Here is a 19,424-nt window from a genome sequence, read left to right on the forward strand (position 1 = left end):
CACAAGTAGTAATTATGTGGTACCAGCTGAAAATGCCAATGCTTCACCATCTAATGCAAACTTTGCACAAGAGGGAAAGGATTATGTGTTTACTGCATTTCAGGACAGGTTTGGTGCTAGGGGGGGATTTAGTTGCACATGATGCTTCTCTTGCTTCATCTAGGGATTCTTCATTTGCTGCCATAGATACTTGGTATCTAGATAGTGGTGCATCAAAGCACATGACTCACAGGAAAGAGTGGTTTGAAGAAATCAAACCTGTTCATGGCAGACAGGTTACTTGTGCCAATGATGCCACTCAGGACATCACAAGAGTGGGAGACGTTCCCATCCTTCTAGATTCAGGAAAGAAAAGTATATCCATGATGTCTACTTTGTTCCTGACTTGAGGAAAAACCTTGTTTCCGTTCCATCCAACAACTTGTCGGCCTCAGTCATGGTCCCAAAATTCTCTGAAAGAGACATGATGCTGGCTCAAGAATAACTGCAAACAAATCTACAAAGAAATATAACAAATGGGCACCTGAAATGCAACTGACTTCTATGCAACTGACTTCTATGCAATCACTTCAGTGGCATATACTGATAGTGGCTACTCTGAAATAGCAGTAAGTCTGTCCCAAAAATTGCTTGCACTAAGCCCAATCCCCTTCTGGGATACAAAATGCACTGTACTTCTGCCCCAAAAATTTCTGCTAAATTGCAGCCAAACAATGGCTCAATGCAATGCCAAACAATGGCCCAAATGCCCAAATACAAAGTACTTCTGCCCCAAAAATCAGCCAAGCACTGTTTCAAATTGCAATATTCTGAAGCACTTCACGTGCTAGAATGCAATCCCAACTGCAAGTAGCTGTCAATGAGTCTCAAGACTCATGAATGCAAGCTAAGTAGGCGCCAAAAAGGCTTGTTCCAGCCAAACAATGGCTCAATGCAATGCCAAACAATGGCCCAAATGCCCAAATACAAAGTACTTCTGCCCCAAAAATCAGCCAAGCACTGTTTCAAATTGCAATATTCTAAAGCACTTCACGTGCTAGAATGCAATCCCAACTGCAAGTAGCTGTCAATGAGTCTCAAGACTCATAAATGCAAGCTACGTAGGCGCCAAAAAGGCTTGTTCCAGCCACAAATCTTGCACCCATCACGATGGGAATCCAAATGCAAGTCTGGAAGAGCTGCAAACACCCTGTAGAAGCTGTACCCACTAAAAATAAGTGCCCAAAACAGCCTCAAGCTGTGTAACACTGCAAATGAACAATGTACCTTGCAATGCACTTGCAATATGGACAAGAGAAGTTCCTGAAACTATCCTGGAACTGAAAAGAGTCCAGATCTGAGCAAAAACGCCGAAAAATGCTCAAAATCGCCTTCTGACAAGTCATACGGACTTAGAATCACCTTCTAACAAGTCGTGCGGAGAGTTGTACAACCGCACGGACGTCCGTACAAGTGTACGGACAAAATTTTGCAAAATTTTTCCCCTGCCCGAAATGGTGCAGGACAGATTCATTTGTTTGTAGGTAGCTCTGAAATTTCGAAAAACGTCGAAATTGGACCTCAAAAAGTCAAAAAACAGCTGCTGGAGTGTTTCTAGCGATGAAACGAGGCACCGAACTGAACTAGAGCAAAATGTGGGCTGTCCGGGTCGAATGCGATCTATGGGAGCTGAAACGGAACAGAATGTGGGCAACCAAGAACAAAACTAGATGCTCTGATACTACATGTAGAAACAAGAATGGAGAAGAGTTGTGAACACGAGAACAAGAAGTGAACACAAGTTAACTCCAATTGAAATGTTCAAATGAAACAATACAAGTACTTGGGTCATAAAGATCCACCTAGTATTGTCCATCCAATAACCATTTGAGGAGGGGTTACAAGAACCACTTCATCAAGTAAGTGAATATTTCCAAGGCTCCTGTCTTGGCATCAATCTCTTGTCCACCATCTTGCAAACCAAATCCCTACAACACTGTAGATTTGGATCAATGATATTAAGGCCTCCTTCTTGCATTGGGAGAATCAAGTATCCCAAGCCACCTTGGCTCTAGCATCTATTGAACCATGAAGCTCACTCCATAAAAATTTCATAATCAACCTTTTGAGCTGAGTGATGTTGTTCCTAGACTCTCACCAATAAAAGCAAACCAACCAGGTTGGCGAACCATGAACCTCACTCCATAAAAAACACATAATCAACCCTTTGACGTGAGTGATGCAGTCCCTAGGCTGGCACCAATAAAAGAAAACTAACCAGGTTGTGGCGGGCAATACCTGGTTGACAATTAGCACTTTAGAAGTAAGGCCAAGTTCAGCCATCCTGATGCTCTCCAACATAGGAGTGATCTAGTGTGAGGGAGAGATGCACACACCGACTTGACAGTCATTTGATAGAGACACCCCTTTGGATCCATGTGAAACCAAAATCAACCCCCTAATTTGGGATATCCTCCTCACTTAAATAAATATGTGCACTTGAATTTCTTCCAACTAATATGTGCACTTGCTGCAAAACGAAATAAATCCAAGGCAGTCTTGTTGGAGGTGAGAGTCTTGGGAGTGGCATCCAAAAAACAGTATTGTCATCTGGAGGGAAGTATTAGCCCAAAAATATATGCCTTAAGATCTCAAAAAGATACGCATCGATTCTCCCATGAATTAGTACAAAAAAGGAGCAAGAGGGCTCCCTGATAGACTGATCTGAAAATCAGAAATCTCACTTCATTACCCCCTTTGATAAGCATGACTAGTGGGATGATTTGTACAAGGAGAAACCCATCTAATTCAAGCACTTGAAAAATCAAAACATAGTAAGGTACCATCTAAGGAACCCCAAACTACTTCGAGAGTAAAGCTCGAATTTCCAGGTCAAGGACCTTATAGAGTCAAAAAAATGAATCCCATTGGAGCTGTGCTGCTAGAAACACTCGATGGAGTCCAGTTCACAACAACAATAAACGGAAGCCGACTAAAGCGCGCTACTACATCAACATGCAAGCCATCCCCGACAATAGTGAAGATTTGGGGACCCCAAGTCTTCCATAGTTAGGACTAGATTGTATCACGAGCACTCACTAGCCTATGTACGCCTCCGCGCATATAGGTAGTTTCAATCGATTTCAACCTAGGGAATGAACCAAATTGGGTGGAGCTCTTGGTCCTATTTGAAGGGACCCAAGAGCGTCTGTCTTATGGAGCTTTGATGGAGTAGCCCTTTGCAGGGTTTTTGTGTTGTAGTTTTTGAAAAACTTTTGAGAAACTGATATAAGTTTACTAAATAGTTCTTTGGAGAACTTAGTTGAGCAGCAGAATTCCAATGTACTTATGGTTCACATTATGTGTGACTTTTTAATATATGTTATTGGGTATGGACATGGATATGGCTGCAAATTTTGGACCTCTTTATGCAGGTAGTGAATAAGAATTGGCATAAGTTTTAAAAGAAAGTGGGGACCTTTTGAAGTGAAGATTGGTTATTTAGATGTCTATTGGGATTGAAAAATAAAAAAGGAGTGCCACTATAGCCCACTATGCATGGCCGACTCCAAAGCCTCCAAAAAGGAAAATATGTCATTAAAATGCTCTAAGATCAGGAAGAGGGACCGCAGCTACAAGCTAATTGCCTTTGCCAAGATCTTATACGTAGTACCTCAAAAGAATGATAAGCCTCCATTGGGAAACCAAATTTCTGCCCCTCCCTTTTAGGATAAGATGGATGAGCCCTCTGTACATAGCACTAGAGTCATAAGCAATATGTAGAAATGAGGTGATATAATTACCAATCAAGTCCTAAAAAGTAGTGAAGAAAGAGGGAGTTGACCAATTTGAACCAAGGCATTTGCCCTTGTGAAGGAAAAAGCAGCAGTTCTGAATTCCAAATTGGTGAAAGATGCAAAACCCTCATATATGATTTCACCAATCCTAGAATAACCTACTACATCATCTCTGATAGGAGTGTCAAGGTCTGCAATAAGAAGGGAGACATAAAATTCTAAAGCAATATGTATGATGGCATCAAGATCTAACTATAAAACATTGTCAGAATCAATCAACTGAGAAATACTTTCTCTACTCTATCCAGGGTCAAGAGTAGAGAAAAAGTGTTTATTGACTCTCCTCCCCATATGAATCCAAAAGGACTCCCATGCATAAAAGGCATACTCACACTTTGATCCAAAAGTAGCTGCTATTAAAACCTAGTTGCAGCAAGGCACTATTGAATCCAAGCATTTGCAGGCCACTCAAAAACCTTTAAGACCACCGAAAAGTAATCCGAAGTAGAGACCCCTATGTCAATAAAAATAGTGCCGCCTCTATCCAATGCCCAATTGTCAACATAAAATATGTCAATCCATGCATGGATGGGCATCGGACATCTCCTATTGACCAACATAATATGAGCGATATGAGCGAGGAAGGCATAGCATGAAAAGCATCATCTCTCAACGAGCCTCTGTCACTGAAATGGAAAAGAAAAGCATCACAGGCAGCTCGTGAAGGCCTCCTTCTCTACCCCCTTGTTTATCCAAGGGTAACCCCACCATGTTGAAGTCAACACCAATAATTTAGGAGTCTACAATGGGAGCCCAAAATAGCAATTCCTTCCATGTTCCCCTCTATTATTGGGGGCGTAAAGATTAATAAGACCAACCATAAGTCCACCAAATCAAAAGTAAGATCCCCTATGCTCGAGAGGGAGGTTCCCTGTCGAACCACTAGGGAGCAAAGAACTGAAATACAAGTTCCTCCCCTAGTGCCAAAAGCAAGAGACCGAAGAGTGTGACCTTAAAGCAGTCTACTTGACATTCTACAATCCCTGCCATCCAAATTGTGTTCCTGTATAAAGAAAATGTCAGTATGACCCCTAGTAATACTTGGATCAAGCTAATTACGAATCATCTGACCTCTGTGATGATGAGGAACACCACCAAGGCCCTGAATGTTCTAGCTAACAATCCTCATCGGTAAGAAAACATAGCCTAAAACAGCCTCCCCAACCTACTAGCAAAAGCAACTCCCCTTTCCAAAGAGGATCTCCAAGAAAAGTGCATTTGCATTTGTCTTGTGAGTGAAATGGACTAGTATGCTACACAAAGGAGCAAATTGTTGAAATTTTCAGGACATTTTGCAGCTCAATATTTCATTGATACATGTCTTTGGCTATTCGTGTTTGTCCCTTGTCCGCGTCTACTCAGTTGTCCTATCAATACATGCTTGGCCGTGCCACACCAGTCCAGGTCATCTAATCTCATTGTACTTAGCTGGCTGACTGCCTGCATTAGCCCACATGTTTGCTTGCACTAGTCTGTTGTGTTCTGCCCACATGTCAATTTCCGTGAGTCTTCTAGCCTTCTACTCACGTTTGTCACATCAGGTCTTGCTGCAGTTTTGTCTTTGCTCACGATCTTTGCAGTCTGCCTGTCTTTTTGCATGCCTCAACTGCCTACACTTGGCTGTTTGTCAGGTACAGTTTTCTGTGTGGTTGCTGCGAGCGTAGCACGTGATTTTAGGATCCAGTGCCCAGAGTCTGCCTTGCTGCCATGTGGCATCACGCTTCAGCTGGCACCTCAGCTCACAGCTCCTGGAGCTCTGATATACCATGTCGAATAGCTTGTACGTAGTCACTTTTGCATGAGTCATGTCATCAAGAGCCACGTTCTAAGGGAGCCCCATCCCTCAATTGCATAGGCAATCCTTGGAGTCTCATCCCATAAAATGGATCCGAAATATTGCAGTCTCCACTCCTCAAGGCATTTTATGCCTTCGGTTAGGCTACCCACTTCTATGTGGGATTAAGCCCTTGTGTACATTGCCACATGTCCTTCGGAGGGTGGTTCATTTTAGGCCTTTTCCCTTTTCAACACTTGCACCTTCATGCACTCTCATGAGTCACAATTTCAACATGGGGGGCAGCTGGACCATCAATCCCACACCATTTGGTAAGGGTAGGATATCGAGACTACCCAACAACAACACTTTGGACAACAAGTCCCTTATGTGCCACTTGTTCACTGTCGATCGATTGGAAAAGGTCAAGATGGACAGCTGGCCAATGAAGAGAACATGGACATGCACATGCTCCCAATGTGTTTGCTTGTTCTTAGGGTATCACTAACTTAAGATTGTAATTAGGATATCACTAACTTGGGATTGCATGGGCAAGGCTAAGCTCTTTAGGTGAGTGCCAAGAGAGATGAAAAATTGTGCAATCATGGCCTATGAGTGTCCATGTAGCTAGTTACGCGCCTTAGGTGTCCTCGAGGATTAGATCCAAGATCTTCCAAAGAGAATTAAGGGTCCAAACCACTTGGGCTTGTAGAGGCTGCTAGGGGACATAAACACTAAAGATCCATGCCCAAGGACTTCTCTCCAAGTTATAAGGAGTTTTTTCGTGCAAGTGACCTAGTCTAGTTCTAAGATACAAGAGATATTGGACCGGTATATGCGAGACCACCGGCAGCTCATGGGAGGTGAACATTGTAGCACCATTGCCGAAATTCCACTTCAAACATCACTTGGTGCTGCTCTCTCTCAAATCAGCCCCTTTGCAGGGCACTCATAAGCCAGCATGGATACCGAATTATTGGACTAAAATGCAGTTTCTTCCCCTCTAGAAGGTTGGAAGTAAGCATTGCATGTACTTCAAATAATGAACCTTTTTAGCAATTAGAGATTTGAGAATTAGCTTGGTTACATAAGAGAGAATCTACAGAATACTCAAGGCAGACGGTCTCAATTCAAATTCCACTCTCAAAAGACTTTTTGAATTCAAAAGGGAGGCTCATGTTGCATAAAGCTTTAAGAGCGACTGGACCATGTTAACTCTCTCACGGCCTTTGATGCCACCCCCAATGACCAAGGAGACCTTCACTTTCATCCTCGCTCTATCATGGATATGACAATCCATTACTTTTAGATCTATATATGTAAGCCTCCCATCAAACATTATATGGGCTAGAGATTAGGTTTGGTCTTGTACGTCAAAGGTGGTGAACCATCACAAGCTGAACGGGTTAGATGGACCATTGACCTTGGCAGAGTTGGAGGGGGCTCTCTTCCTTACCCATTGATGCATGTCCAAGTAACAACAACTCTTGTATGATTGCCTTTAAAATGTGTTGGGAACTAATATGCCCTCATCTTTTTTTAGCTTTCTTTGAGGGACTTTAGAAGAGATCAGTGGGAGAAGAGTTTCTCTTTTTGGGGGATCTTTTCAATGCCATCAAGAGAGATGAGGAGCTTATAGACTAAAGTCTCATTGCCATTTACTGACATGGTGAAAGGTGTCAACAAATTTCTGCCTTTCTCTTCTCTACAGATCACGGGAGTAGCACCTTTCGTTACCACCCAGCCAATTCTGCCAAGTCTTCAAGCAAGAGAGAGAGAGAGCTATATCGAAATTACGTAAATCCACACATTCTTCACTTCTCTCACTAGCCTTGACAGACCCCAAATCCTTAGATAGATCTAGATGCCACATGTCATCCATATAGGGCCTTCCTAATGCAACATTTCACCCCTCTCTTGGGATGCATTTAATTCCTTGCCCCTAGGCACAATCTTTGCACTAGGCCCTTGGTCTCAGATCTATCTAGTCTGGTGCTATCAGCCCTCACCTAGGACCTTGACATTAACCCCTCCCGATCATTTACATAAAGCACAAACACATATATTACAAAGATAGATCCTATAAGGGAAATGTCGACTGATTCTTCCGAGGTCATGCTACCTCGGCTAGAGCGTAACATTCCTTCCCTCTTCAGACATCAGCGTCCTCGATGATAAAGTCTGGGAACACTCTCCGCAACTGATATACGGATTCCCAGGTAGCTTCCGATAGAGGCTGACCATGCCATGCAACCAACACCGTGGGTATCTTCCGATTTCGTATTTGCATTGTTCCTCGGTCCAGGATTCTTGTTGGTTTGCGCCTTGCAATATCCTCTATCTCCTGAAACAAAACCACACCTTCGATTAGTGAGTCACCTGTATGCAAAAATTTCTTTAAGCGCGAAACATGAAAAACCGGGTGCACCTTACACCCCTGTGGCAATTCTAATTTATAGGCTACACTGCCTATTCTCTTTAGAATTAACCACGGCCCACAGTATCGAGGTGATAACTTAGCACACTCTCCTGAAGTCAACGACTTCGAGTGCGAAGGAATTCTGAGAAAAACTTTTTCTCCTTCTTCAAATACTCTTATAGACCGATTTTCATCCGCATACACCTTGGCTCTATCCATAGCCTGGCGGATGTTAGCTCTCGCAAGTGCTAGCATCTCCCGCATCTGAACTACAAAGTTCGCGGCACTAGGCACTTTCTGAGGTACTCCAACTATAGTTGGATTAGCTGGTCTATAACCATAGTTCAGCTCAAACGGACTGAACCCAGTAGATGAATGTTTCCTATCATTGTAGGCAAACTCCAACAATGGCAACCACTTGTCCCACGTATGTTGCCTCAATGACACATATGCTCTCAGCATATCCTCTAATGTCTGGTTGACTCTCTCCGTCTGACCATCCGTCTCAGGATGATCCCCACTACTCATTCCCAACTCAGTCCTTAGTGTCTCAAATACCGCTGTCCAAAAATGACCGGTAAACCTGACATCTCTGTCTGACACTATGGATCTAGGCAATCCATGCAGACGAAATATATGTCTAATAAACAACTCCGCTACTTGCGGGGCACTAATAGACTCTCTAGTCGGAATGAAGTGAGCCATCTTGGTTAGACGATCAACCACCACAAGGATAGAATTATAACCTCCTTGTGTTGTAGGTAGCCCTACAATAAAGTCCATGGAAATGCTCTCCCACTTACTTAGTGGTATTTCCAAGGGCTGTAAAAGTCCGGGTGGCTTCACCCGCTCGGCCTTACTTACCTGACACGAGAAACACCGTGTCACATATTCATGAATATGCTTTTTCATCTTTGGCCAAAAGAAATCTCGCTTCACGAGATCATATGTCTTCTCGACTCCTGGATGTCCCGCACACGGGCTATCATGGCATTGTCGAATGACTCTCTGCCTGAGATCATTCTGACCAGGTACTACAACCTTGCCATTTCTAACTAGCATACCATCCCTTATGGTATATCTTGCATAAGTTTGGCCTTTTCTGGATGCCAGGTCATCCTTTTCATTTTCCCCGGGTTTTAACACATGAGCCTTAGGCCATAAGCTCTGGACAAACTCGTCCACCTTCTGAGTTTCTCTGATCTCGGTCATTAGAGCACTCTCTAATACCGTGAAACTCAGGTTGTGCATAATGCGAGACAACGCATCAGCTACCTTATTGTCTTTTCCTCTTCGGTACCGAATCGTTAGATTAAACTCCTGCATGAGCTCTGCCCACCTAGCTTGGCGGCCCCTCAAGTCAGGCTGTTTACAGAAATGTTTCAGAGTATCATGATCTACATCCACATAAAACTCTGAACCATACAGATAATGCCTCCATGTTTTCAAAGCATGGATAACAGCATACAACTCCAATTCATGAGTTGGCCAATTCCTTTGAGAGGGAGAAAGCTTCTTGCTTTCAAAGGCTACTGGCCTTCCCTCTTGAAGGAGAACTGCTCCTACCGCAATGCCACTTGCATCGGTTTCTAGGAACAATGGTTTCTGGGGATCAACTATTTTTAACACCGGTCCTGTGACCACAGCTTGTTTTATGGTGTTAAAACTTTCTTGTTGATTCTGTCCCCAAATAAAAGGTACTTTATCTGAGGTCAGATCAGTCAACGGCGATACTATTCCGGAATATCCTTTGATATGCCTTCTATAAAACTGGACAAATCCCAAGAATGATCGCAACGCGGTCAGACTCTGAGGGATCGGCCAAGTTAGTATCGCAGCCACTTTCTTCGGATCCATTTCTACCCCCTGTGGAGTAATTATGAACCCTAAATACTCAAGCCTAACCATACACAGTATAGTTTTCTTTTTATTCACATAAAGACTGGCTTTCCTCAAAATACTGAACACTATCCTTAAGTGTTCACAATGCTCAGTAACACTCTTACTGAATATCAAGATATCGTCAATAAAATGTACTACGAACTTTCCGATATACGGACGTAGTAAATCATTCATAAGCATGACGAAGGTCGCTGGAGCATTGGTAAGTCCGAAGGGCATTACCAAAAACTCATAATGACCAAACCTGCTTCTAAAAGCGGTTTTATGCACATCCTCGGCTCTAATCCGGATCTGATGATAGCCGCACTTAAGATCTATCTTGCTGAAAATCACGGCTCCATGTAATGCATCTAGCAAATCATCAATCCGAGCCATCGGATACCTGTGCTTAACAGTGATATTATTTAATGCTCTGTAATCTATACAGAGGCGAAACGTATCATCTTTTTTTCTCTTTAATATCACTGGCGAAGCAAAAGGTGAGAAACTTGGTTGAATCTGCCCCAACTTGAGGTATTCTTCCAGTTGCCTACGCACCTCCGCTTCTTCAGTAAAACTCATTCTATAGGGAGGTCTATTTACAGGTTCTGCCCCCGGGATCAGTTCAATCTTATGCTGAACTTTCCGCTCTGGAGGTAACCCATAAGGTAGTTCATCCCTAAAACATTCAGAGAACTCCTCTGTTATAAGATTAGCCAGCTTGGCCATCTCACCATTTTGCGTAACATCAGTGCTAGTCGAAGAATCATCCATCGACTCTACCGATGCGGTGCAAAGGTACAAAAACTCTACTTGAGCCTTTCTGATTTCCATCACGGAAACCAATGGTCCCTGAGGTATATCTTTTTCACCTCGCAAGACATAAAGCACATCATTCATCTTGAATTGATATACGTGCTTTTTCCAATCAATGGCTGGATTCTTCTTAGAATGCCACGCCATTCCCAGGGCTATATCTGCATGAGCAAGCTTGGTCATTTCAAAATCAAGCTTCTCAGCATAGTCCTGAATCCGAAGCTCCAACTGGGTAACCCTTTGGTCCCATACTTCAGTTGAACTTCCATCTGCCATCCTGACTGTGTACGCATAGTCAGATGGACTTGTCTTTAATTTCAGCCTCTTCACGAGCTTGGAGTTAATCACATTGTGAGTTGACGCCGAGTCAAACAACACAATGACATCATGACTGGCCACTTGCCCTTTCATTTTGATTAACTCCGTATCATTGAAGGCTGTATACCCCGTTGCTGCGGGCTTAGATAGGATGTTATCAGGTGCACTCGTCACTAACTTAGCAACAGATACACATAACAAACAAGGTACTAACCTCTGAGAAGATCCCGCCAGTTGCATCTGCATATGCTCCGCACTGGGACTCTCCTGCATTTCCACGTCGCATTCAGATATTATCATACTAGCCGTGCGACGATCTTTGTTCAGTGGACAATCCTTCCACTGATGTCGCTGAAGGCAGCCGAAGCACAATCCTTCTTTTCTAGCTTTCTCTTTTTGTTCAGGGGTCAATGAGGACTTTGACCAAGCCCGGGCTGCCATTGGAGTTATTTTCCTTTTCACCCCAACGGTGGTACTTGTTTTTGTTGGTCCCTCAACCGGCTTCACCTGCTTGGTTTGGCCACTTGGCTGCGAGACACTTGTCTTTGAAACCCATTTCCTCTGAAATCCCCCTTTCCTCGGGTGCTCATACTGAGTCCCTGCCTGCACAAATCCACCAGACCTGCCTCTGGCATCCTCATAGTTCAGGGCTACTGCTATAGATTCATCTAGTGTAGTTACATATTTAGCCCGAACTTCCATTTTGATTTTGTCGTTCAGTCCATAGATATAATCTTTTAACTGAACCGACATAGGGAGAGGGTCTGTTATTTTCATAACACATTCCCTGAATTTGTCAGTGTACTCTGCCACTGACAAGCTCCTCTGACGAAGATTTCTATAAGCATCCCAAGCTCGGGATTCTTCATCAGGTGGGAGAAAGTGTTTCTTGAATTCAGCTTTGAACCCTTCCCAGGTGGTTGGAGCAACTTGATCCTTCTGTTGCTTTATCCACCACCTATCCGCTGCCTCAATAAACAGGTGTGTGGCCTCGCGGATTTTCTTTAGATCGGATTTAATCTCACAAATGGCGAAGGCTTCTTCCCACTTGTGCAACCAAACCTCGATCACATCAGAGCTGCGCTCGGTCATCCGACCAGCGTACTTCTCCGGTCTATAATTAGCGATATTAGGTACTTTGACCCTTGCGCGCTCTAAGGAATGTACACTGGGCTCTGGCTCAGCTAGAGCTTTGCCCTTATCAATCCTAGACGGTCTAGCCGACAAGGCTTGCACCATCTCCCTAATCTCATTTTGACCAGCATTCGCCTGAAGTTGCTGGTTCATAATCTGCTGTAAAGCATCCTCTAGTATTGAAATCCTACCAATCAAAGTAGGTGCTGCCTGATGTGACATCTGTTGTGTAGACTGTACTCTAGACTCGCTAGGATTTACCCTTGAATTCTGTCCCTCTGCTTCCATAGGTTCACAGTGGAAGATGGGTTTTTTTTTTTTTTTTTTTTTTTTTTTGATGGATTTCCCCCTTTTCTTATACACAGAAATGAATAGACGACAGCCTCTGCTGTACAGACAACTCGACTGAAAACTCAGATTTTGATTTTAAAAAAAAGAAGGACTGCTCCCTGGAATCTCCACGCAGGCTGAGTAGGCAATATACAAATCGACGTGACAGCGCTCAAATTAGCCCGCAATTATGAAGTCTGGCTTCGTCAACAGCGCCTGTGTTCTGGTCCTTCTATTACGTCACAACGGGTCATCGCCCCGCTCTACTTGTACGTCGTCAATCCACCAGGGATGTCCAGGCCTGGAATTCATTAACTCCGAATCCCTGTAGGCTTAGCTTCTGGCGTAAGCACTACCCGTCCATATGATTGCGCCACACTATCACAGTTCCTGCGTTCCGCTCGTTCGTAGCTTCTCTACTGCCGTTGAATCGCTGCTATCAGCTGCACGAAGTCTCGAACTGAACTATAGTCACGACTTAGTTCTCCCAGTCGCTTAAAATCGCGATTAATTTTGCCCCTTCTCGATTCACGATTCCGGTTCTACCCGTAACCAAGCCACCGCACAACGCCTCACGTAAAATTCCTGGGTGAGGTTGAGCCCGTTGAATTCTTCCTTGCCTCGGCTCTGATACCAAATGTCAACAAATTTCTGCCTTTCTCTTCTCTACAGATCACGGGAGTAGCACCTTTCGTTACCACCCAGCCAATTCTGCCAAGTCTTCAAGCAAGAGAGAGAGAGAGCTATATCGAAATTACGTAAATCCACACATTCTTCACTTCTCTCACTAGCCTTGACAGACCCCAAATCCCTAGATAGATCTAGATGCCACATGTCATCCATATAGGGCCTTCCTAATGCAACATTTCACCCCTCTCTTGGGATGCATTTAATTCCTTGCCCCTAGGCACAATCTTTGCACTAGGCCCTTGGTCTCAGATCTATCTAGTCTGGTGCTATCAGCCCTCACCTAGGACCTTGACATTAACCCCTCCCGATCATTTACATAAAGCACAAACACATATATTACAAAGATAGATCCTATAAGGGAAATGTCGACTGATTCTTCCGAGGTCATGCTACCTCGGCTAGAGCGTAACAAAAGGCCTGCTATGGACTACAAAAAAAATGTTGTAGACAACTACTACTTGGTTTCAAGAGGTAGGTTTATTTAAAGGTTTGCAAGGTGACATGCATGATTTTGATGTTCAATTGGGCTCTGCCCCTACAAGTTCGGCACATAGATACTTGGGCTTTCAGGTGGGTTTAGAGGTCTGCCCAAGATATATCGGGAAAATTCTCATATACTGAAGTACAGAACAGCTATCAATACCCTGCATAGGTAGGGCCCTGGTTCTGAACCAAACTCTACTTGCAATTATGTGGCTTCTAGTTCCATCTCTGATCCTCAAAGTATTAGGTATATGTCGTGGATTACTATAGAAATGATCCAGATAAATCTAAATAACAACTAAAATACACAATTCTATAATAGTTGCATGCATAAGCATATACCCATTGATCACAAAATGATACTGTACAAGGCCATTTACTGGGGTTTTCACAAATTTGTACCTCATTTCCATGCATAGTAACGAGAGTCTTCAATTCAGCCCTTCGAAAGAGAGCAACATGATCTTTACCCAATAAATAATCCAATAACTGCGGTCATATTCCAAAATATCTACCTTGTCATCTTGTAAACAAACACAACATCTCCACAAATTCAAATGCATGCGAGAAATCTCAGGAGAATGTCTAAAAGAATCACTTAATGTGTTCCTGACCTTGCTGATTGGATATGTAATTGGAGAACACACAAAGACAAGGACACGAACAAAAGGTGCCATGGTTGCTCCAACGGCCAAGCCATGCCTACTGCAAATAGCTTGAGGAAGTATCTGACATTTAGAGTGACAAAATTTTGAGAAACGCATCAGACATTACATGAATTAACTAGATGCATATGATACATATATGCTTAGCTGATTAGAAAATGAAATTTCTTTTACCTCTCCAAACATGAGAATTAATGTCACTGAAATAAGGATTGCTCCCCATGACGGAACCAATGAATCCAAAAATATTGGAAGGGCCTGTATGAAACTTATGCAAACTAGATCAGCAAGCATCTTGTCATTCTACACAAAGCAAGCAAAAATTTGATAGGTATAAGCTTCTTACCTCCATGGCCAAAGAGTTGCACACCAGAAGTGTACACAAAAGAAGATGCTGGTTTTTCACAACAGGGAAGATTTTCCCTGTAAATAACAAAGATAGGACCAGAATAATCAAGCTATGCCAAATTGTCACAGTATTGCAATGTCTGTATTCTCATATTTGGCTCGACCTGCCAGTTAGCTAATGACTACTGGAGGCCAAAGTTGATGGCATGAGACAATGCACGAGGTTGTCCCAGTCAGTCATAAAATAAAAAGGACCCTGATAATGATTTTCGAGACTTTAAACCCCGCTAGACGTATTTATGGTACATGACCTTGATCCCACTGGAAATATCAAGATTAAGGCTAAATGCAAATTATGCAATAATAGAAAGAAAAAACAGCTGTTGTATAAGGATATGAATACAAAGGCACTACAACAAGAAGAAAGCTGAAAAATGTACCAACTCTAAATTCCTATCTTTCTTCATTTACACTTATACAATTCTTTTATAAATATCGAGTTGCTAAATTCTATGACTAATTTCGAAAATTCTATGCCATCAATTTTCTCAGCTGTGGGATAACCCTATATTCTATTGTGGATAAATATGACTTTAAGATACTGATGCAAACATCAAGCCATCATAAAATGTTTTGAAGAGAATTGTCCATATAACATGTCAGTGTACTGACTAAGGGGATTTCCGTGGAGTCAAGGCTTGCAACACCAAGCACCATTATAGCTTCATCCAACATGCAATGCAACTTTAAAGGAGTCATGACAGATTTTATTAAAAAGCTGGACATATTTCTTCGATTTGCCTCCTTGCAACTAATTCATTTGATCCCTAGGCTAAACCTATTAGCATTATTCAGTAGGAGATGGGTAAGTCATTATCCGCATTAAGTCTTCTTCCCATTGTTATGAGATTGGCAAATGTTCAAACTTCAGTGTCCTCATCTCTCTCTGTGGTCTTGTATTATGAGATTAGTAAATTTAAAATGTTCAAACTCAGGGTATACAGCAGAAATTCTTTGTCGGGGAGTTTCTGGATCTAAAGCTTCTCTCAGTCCTGTACCACGACAAGACACTTGAGCGATGGTGCACACACAATAATGCCCGGTTCCAAAACAAGAACACACCAAAAACTGGTTCCTTGATTACACACAACTATCAAGGAGCTTCAATCCTTCCAAGCTTGCCAGAATGTACAGAAACACTCGGCTGCAACTATGAAGGGATGATGTAGATTCTGCATACCTCCGAGGGCTTCAGTGCCATCTATATGCTTGCTCAAACTCGTTTCCGACTCACCTTAATATAGCTCTCATTGCACTACTACTTCACGTTGCTGCAGCGTCTGGCCACTTGCTCCTGCTGAAGTTCTACCCTCTGGTTTTCTACGTACACCTCATGCTTCCACCTCAAGCCTCGTTCCCCTGAAGCTCTGTTCCTTGCCCCTTTTTCTGTCTCCATGTTGTATATTCCTATGTCATATGATGGGCTTTCATATAAAGTCGCATTCCCATTTCATGTCCACGTTTCCCCTTCCTGAAAATTTCCCATCCTGGCATCCATTGTTCCCAGAACAGTCCGTTTCTTGGTAGCTATGCTGGAAAGTACACAGAAACATAGGGAAAAAAATGTATTCTTTACAATGCTTCAAAATGTGTGAACATAAGTGTAGGAACAAAGTGGAGACAGGTTGTGAACACAAGTGAGCAAGAGTGCACACACAAGAAAGCTCCAATAGAAATGTTCAAATGAAACAATACAAGTACTTGGTATATATAGTACCCAAGTACTTCTGGTCAACCATAGGGTTGACTTTATGCGTACAACACCATATCTTTGTAATCTCTTACAAATCCCCCCTCAAAGATATGGCTGAAAGTACCCTGGAAATGTCTCAGGTGTACCTTGCAGTACCTAAAGTACCATGGTTGCACAAATTCATCCAGATGGATATGCAACCCATGGGAGTACATGAAAACAATGTCATTGTGAATCACTTCACAACCCCCCTTGACATTGTGAGAATGTCTCTGATCCCCAATCCATGTCGATGTCGTAAGAAAAGATCTGTTGATAGGGCTTTGGTGAAGATATCCGCCACATTGTCCTCAGATGGACAATAGATGAGATCAGTGAAGCCAGCAGAAATACAATCCCGTACATAATGATAATGATTTTCAATGTGTTTCATGCGAGCATGAAAGACAGGATTGTTGGCTATGGCAATGCAACTCTGGCTGTCACAGAAGATAGAGTTTGCTTCGCCATCCTGTGCATGATGCAAGTCATGCAAAAGCTTCCTTAACCACATTAACTCCGTAGTGGCTGAATTTGCAGCTTTGTACTCTGCTTCACTAGAGGAAAGAGAGACTCGCTCTTGCTTCTTACTGAGCCATGACATACAGGCTGAACCCAATGAGAAGCAATAGTCAGTAGTGGACCGTTTGTCGTCAATGTCCCCTGACCAATCTGAGTCGGTGAAACCACTCAGCTTTAGATCACAATCTGAAGCATAATGCAAGCCAAGAGAGTGAGTGCCATGGACATATCTGAGAACCCTCTTTGCTGCATTCCAATGTGTGATTGTGGGACAATGCATGAACTGGCTCAAAAGCCCTATGGCGTAGGCAATATTAGGCCATGTGGAGCATAGATATATCAAACTGCCAACCAACTGTCTGTACAAAGTGCCATCAAACTTTTCAGCAGTATCATGCTTACTCAACTTGAGTCCCTTTTCCAATGGAGTAGCCACAGGCTTACAGTTCTCCGTTTTAAATTTCTGCAACAACCCCTTCGAATACTTTGTCTATGACATAGAAATCCCATCATGAGTCTGCCAAAACTCAATGCTAAGACAATAATGCAATAGGCCCAAATCTGTCATGTCAAAGTTGTGACATAAAGCGGACTGCACTGCTGTAATTTGCTGCAAATCACTGCCAGTGAGTATGATGTCATCCACATATAGTACCAACATGACCAATTCTGATTTTTGCTGCAGAACATACAGATTTGGCTCTGTATGAGTGTTTACGAAGCCTTGGGACAGCAAAAACTGATGTATCTTCTGATACCACGCATGAGGTGCTTGCTTCAGTCCATATAGAGCCTTCTTGAGCTTGCATACCTTGTGCTCTTGTCCCTTCACCTCAAAACCTTAGGGCTGATGTACATAGACCTCCTTTTTAAGATCTCCATTGAGGAAAGCGGTCTTGACATCCATCTGGTACACTGACCAACCATAAAACGCAGCAAGAGAGATGACAGAACGAATGGTGATCATCATGGCCACTGGAGCAAAAGTCTCCTCATAATCTATTCCCTCCTCGTGTGCATACCCCTTGGCAACCAAACAGGCTTTGTATTTCTCAACGGTGCCATCTGAATGGTATTTCACCTTATAAATCCATTTCGTACCAACCACATTTTTCCCAATGGGCGCACCTCAACCCTGTAGTAGTCTCAGAGAATAAAGAAGAATCCTTCCATTCCCTGAAGAAAGAAGCCCTCTTAGCTGAGGCTGCATGGGAGTCTCCCTACATACTCGTCCATACGGCCATCAAAGTATGTACGGTGTCTGTCCCCAATGTGTGTGAGTGATGAACCTGAGTATCCTCCAAAGCCTCTATGCATCTGGCTCTCCAGATATGCCAGGATGCTATGCTCGCTAGAATCTCCCAAGAAGTATCCACAAAGGCATGTACAGCTATAAAAGGAAGGTGTGGTACCACATCCAACGAACAGGACTCAATCTAATGACGTCGAACCAAAATGGCCCGAGAGGAGTCAAATCTCTCATAGAATACCTGAGGCCCTGTAAGAGAAAGCCAAGCCACTAAGCCCCATGTCATAAAGAATGGGGAGTGGGCAAAGTGACTGAAAATCCTGGCTACCCCCATCCAAATCATCCTTGCCTGTCTGCAATCCCATAAGCAATGTTGAATAGTCTCCGAAGCAGAGAGGCAACGAGGGCAAGTAGGGTCGGCTCCGAACCTGGATCTCCGAAGGTTCACTGCTATCCCACCATGGATAGAGAGCCAAAAGAAGATAGTGATCTTTCTATTCCTGTGGGATTTCCAGAAGCACCTCTGCAGATCTGCAGCGATATCAAATGTCTCCCAATATGGAACTCTAGAAGGTCTCCAACCTCTACTACTGAGCTGAAATCTCCTGGCATTACTGACCGTGTAACAAAAGAAGAGGATGCTCGTCTCTCGATGCCCTGCGTCAATCCACTCCCACTCTCCGGGGTCCCACTGCAAATACCTGATGGGAACTCCCCCATAGAGCCAGAGCCTCCAAGACCCGGTGGAGAGTAGCCGGGGGTCTAGATCTAGGAACCACTCTGAATCTGATCCCTGCACCAAAAGACCTACAACCCAGATAGGCTGAAAAGCAGACTCAAGCAAGATGTCCTCTGTGGACCTGAGCAATCTGCAACCATCTTGGACACTAAAAACTAAAGCATCCTCCTGTGCATCTCGAAAGGCCAAGACCTGAAGCAAAACACCGCCTCTCGTAAAAGTACCTGCCCAAGTGGAGCAAGTGAGTGGCATATCATCTGTGTGTACCCAAACCTCTGGAAGGGCTGCCTCAATCTGCAAGATCCTCCCTGCACTCCCTCTGAGATGTCCTGTCAACCTTGATTTGGTCTCCTCTAGAAGCCTGCGGAAAGCTTTCCAAGACCCCATAGATGATGCAGGTCCCCTCTCCCACCTGGACCACTGCATGT

The 19,424-nt window shown here is 43.4% G+C and overlaps 1 protein-coding gene across 1 annotated transcript in view; it reads right to left on the reverse strand.

Annotated features, from left to right (window-relative positions):
- Window positions 1-19,424, reverse strand: part of LOC147884457 (DUF21 domain-containing protein At2g14520-like) — a 57,314-nt gene that overhangs the window by 20,967 nt on the left and 16,923 nt on the right. Inside the window, exons 2-5 of the mRNA XM_087398801.1 lie at window positions 14,693-14,769; window positions 14,521-14,604; window positions 14,296-14,409; window positions 14,084-14,170 (exon numbers count right to left, since the gene is read on the reverse strand). Coding sequence (XP_087254927.1) covers window positions 14,084-14,170; window positions 14,296-14,409; window positions 14,521-14,604; window positions 14,693-14,769 — 362 coding nt within the window. The remainder of the gene's footprint in view (window positions 1-14,083; window positions 14,171-14,295; window positions 14,410-14,520; window positions 14,605-14,692; window positions 14,770-19,424) is intronic.

This window comes from Dipteris shenzhenensis, chromosome 27 (genome assembly GCF_047967505.1).
Source record: "Dipteris shenzhenensis isolate YYH24624 ecotype China chromosome 27, Dip_SZ_1.0, whole genome shotgun sequence".
NCBI classification, from domain to species: Eukaryota; Viridiplantae; Streptophyta; class Polypodiopsida; order Gleicheniales; family Dipteridaceae; genus Dipteris; species Dipteris shenzhenensis.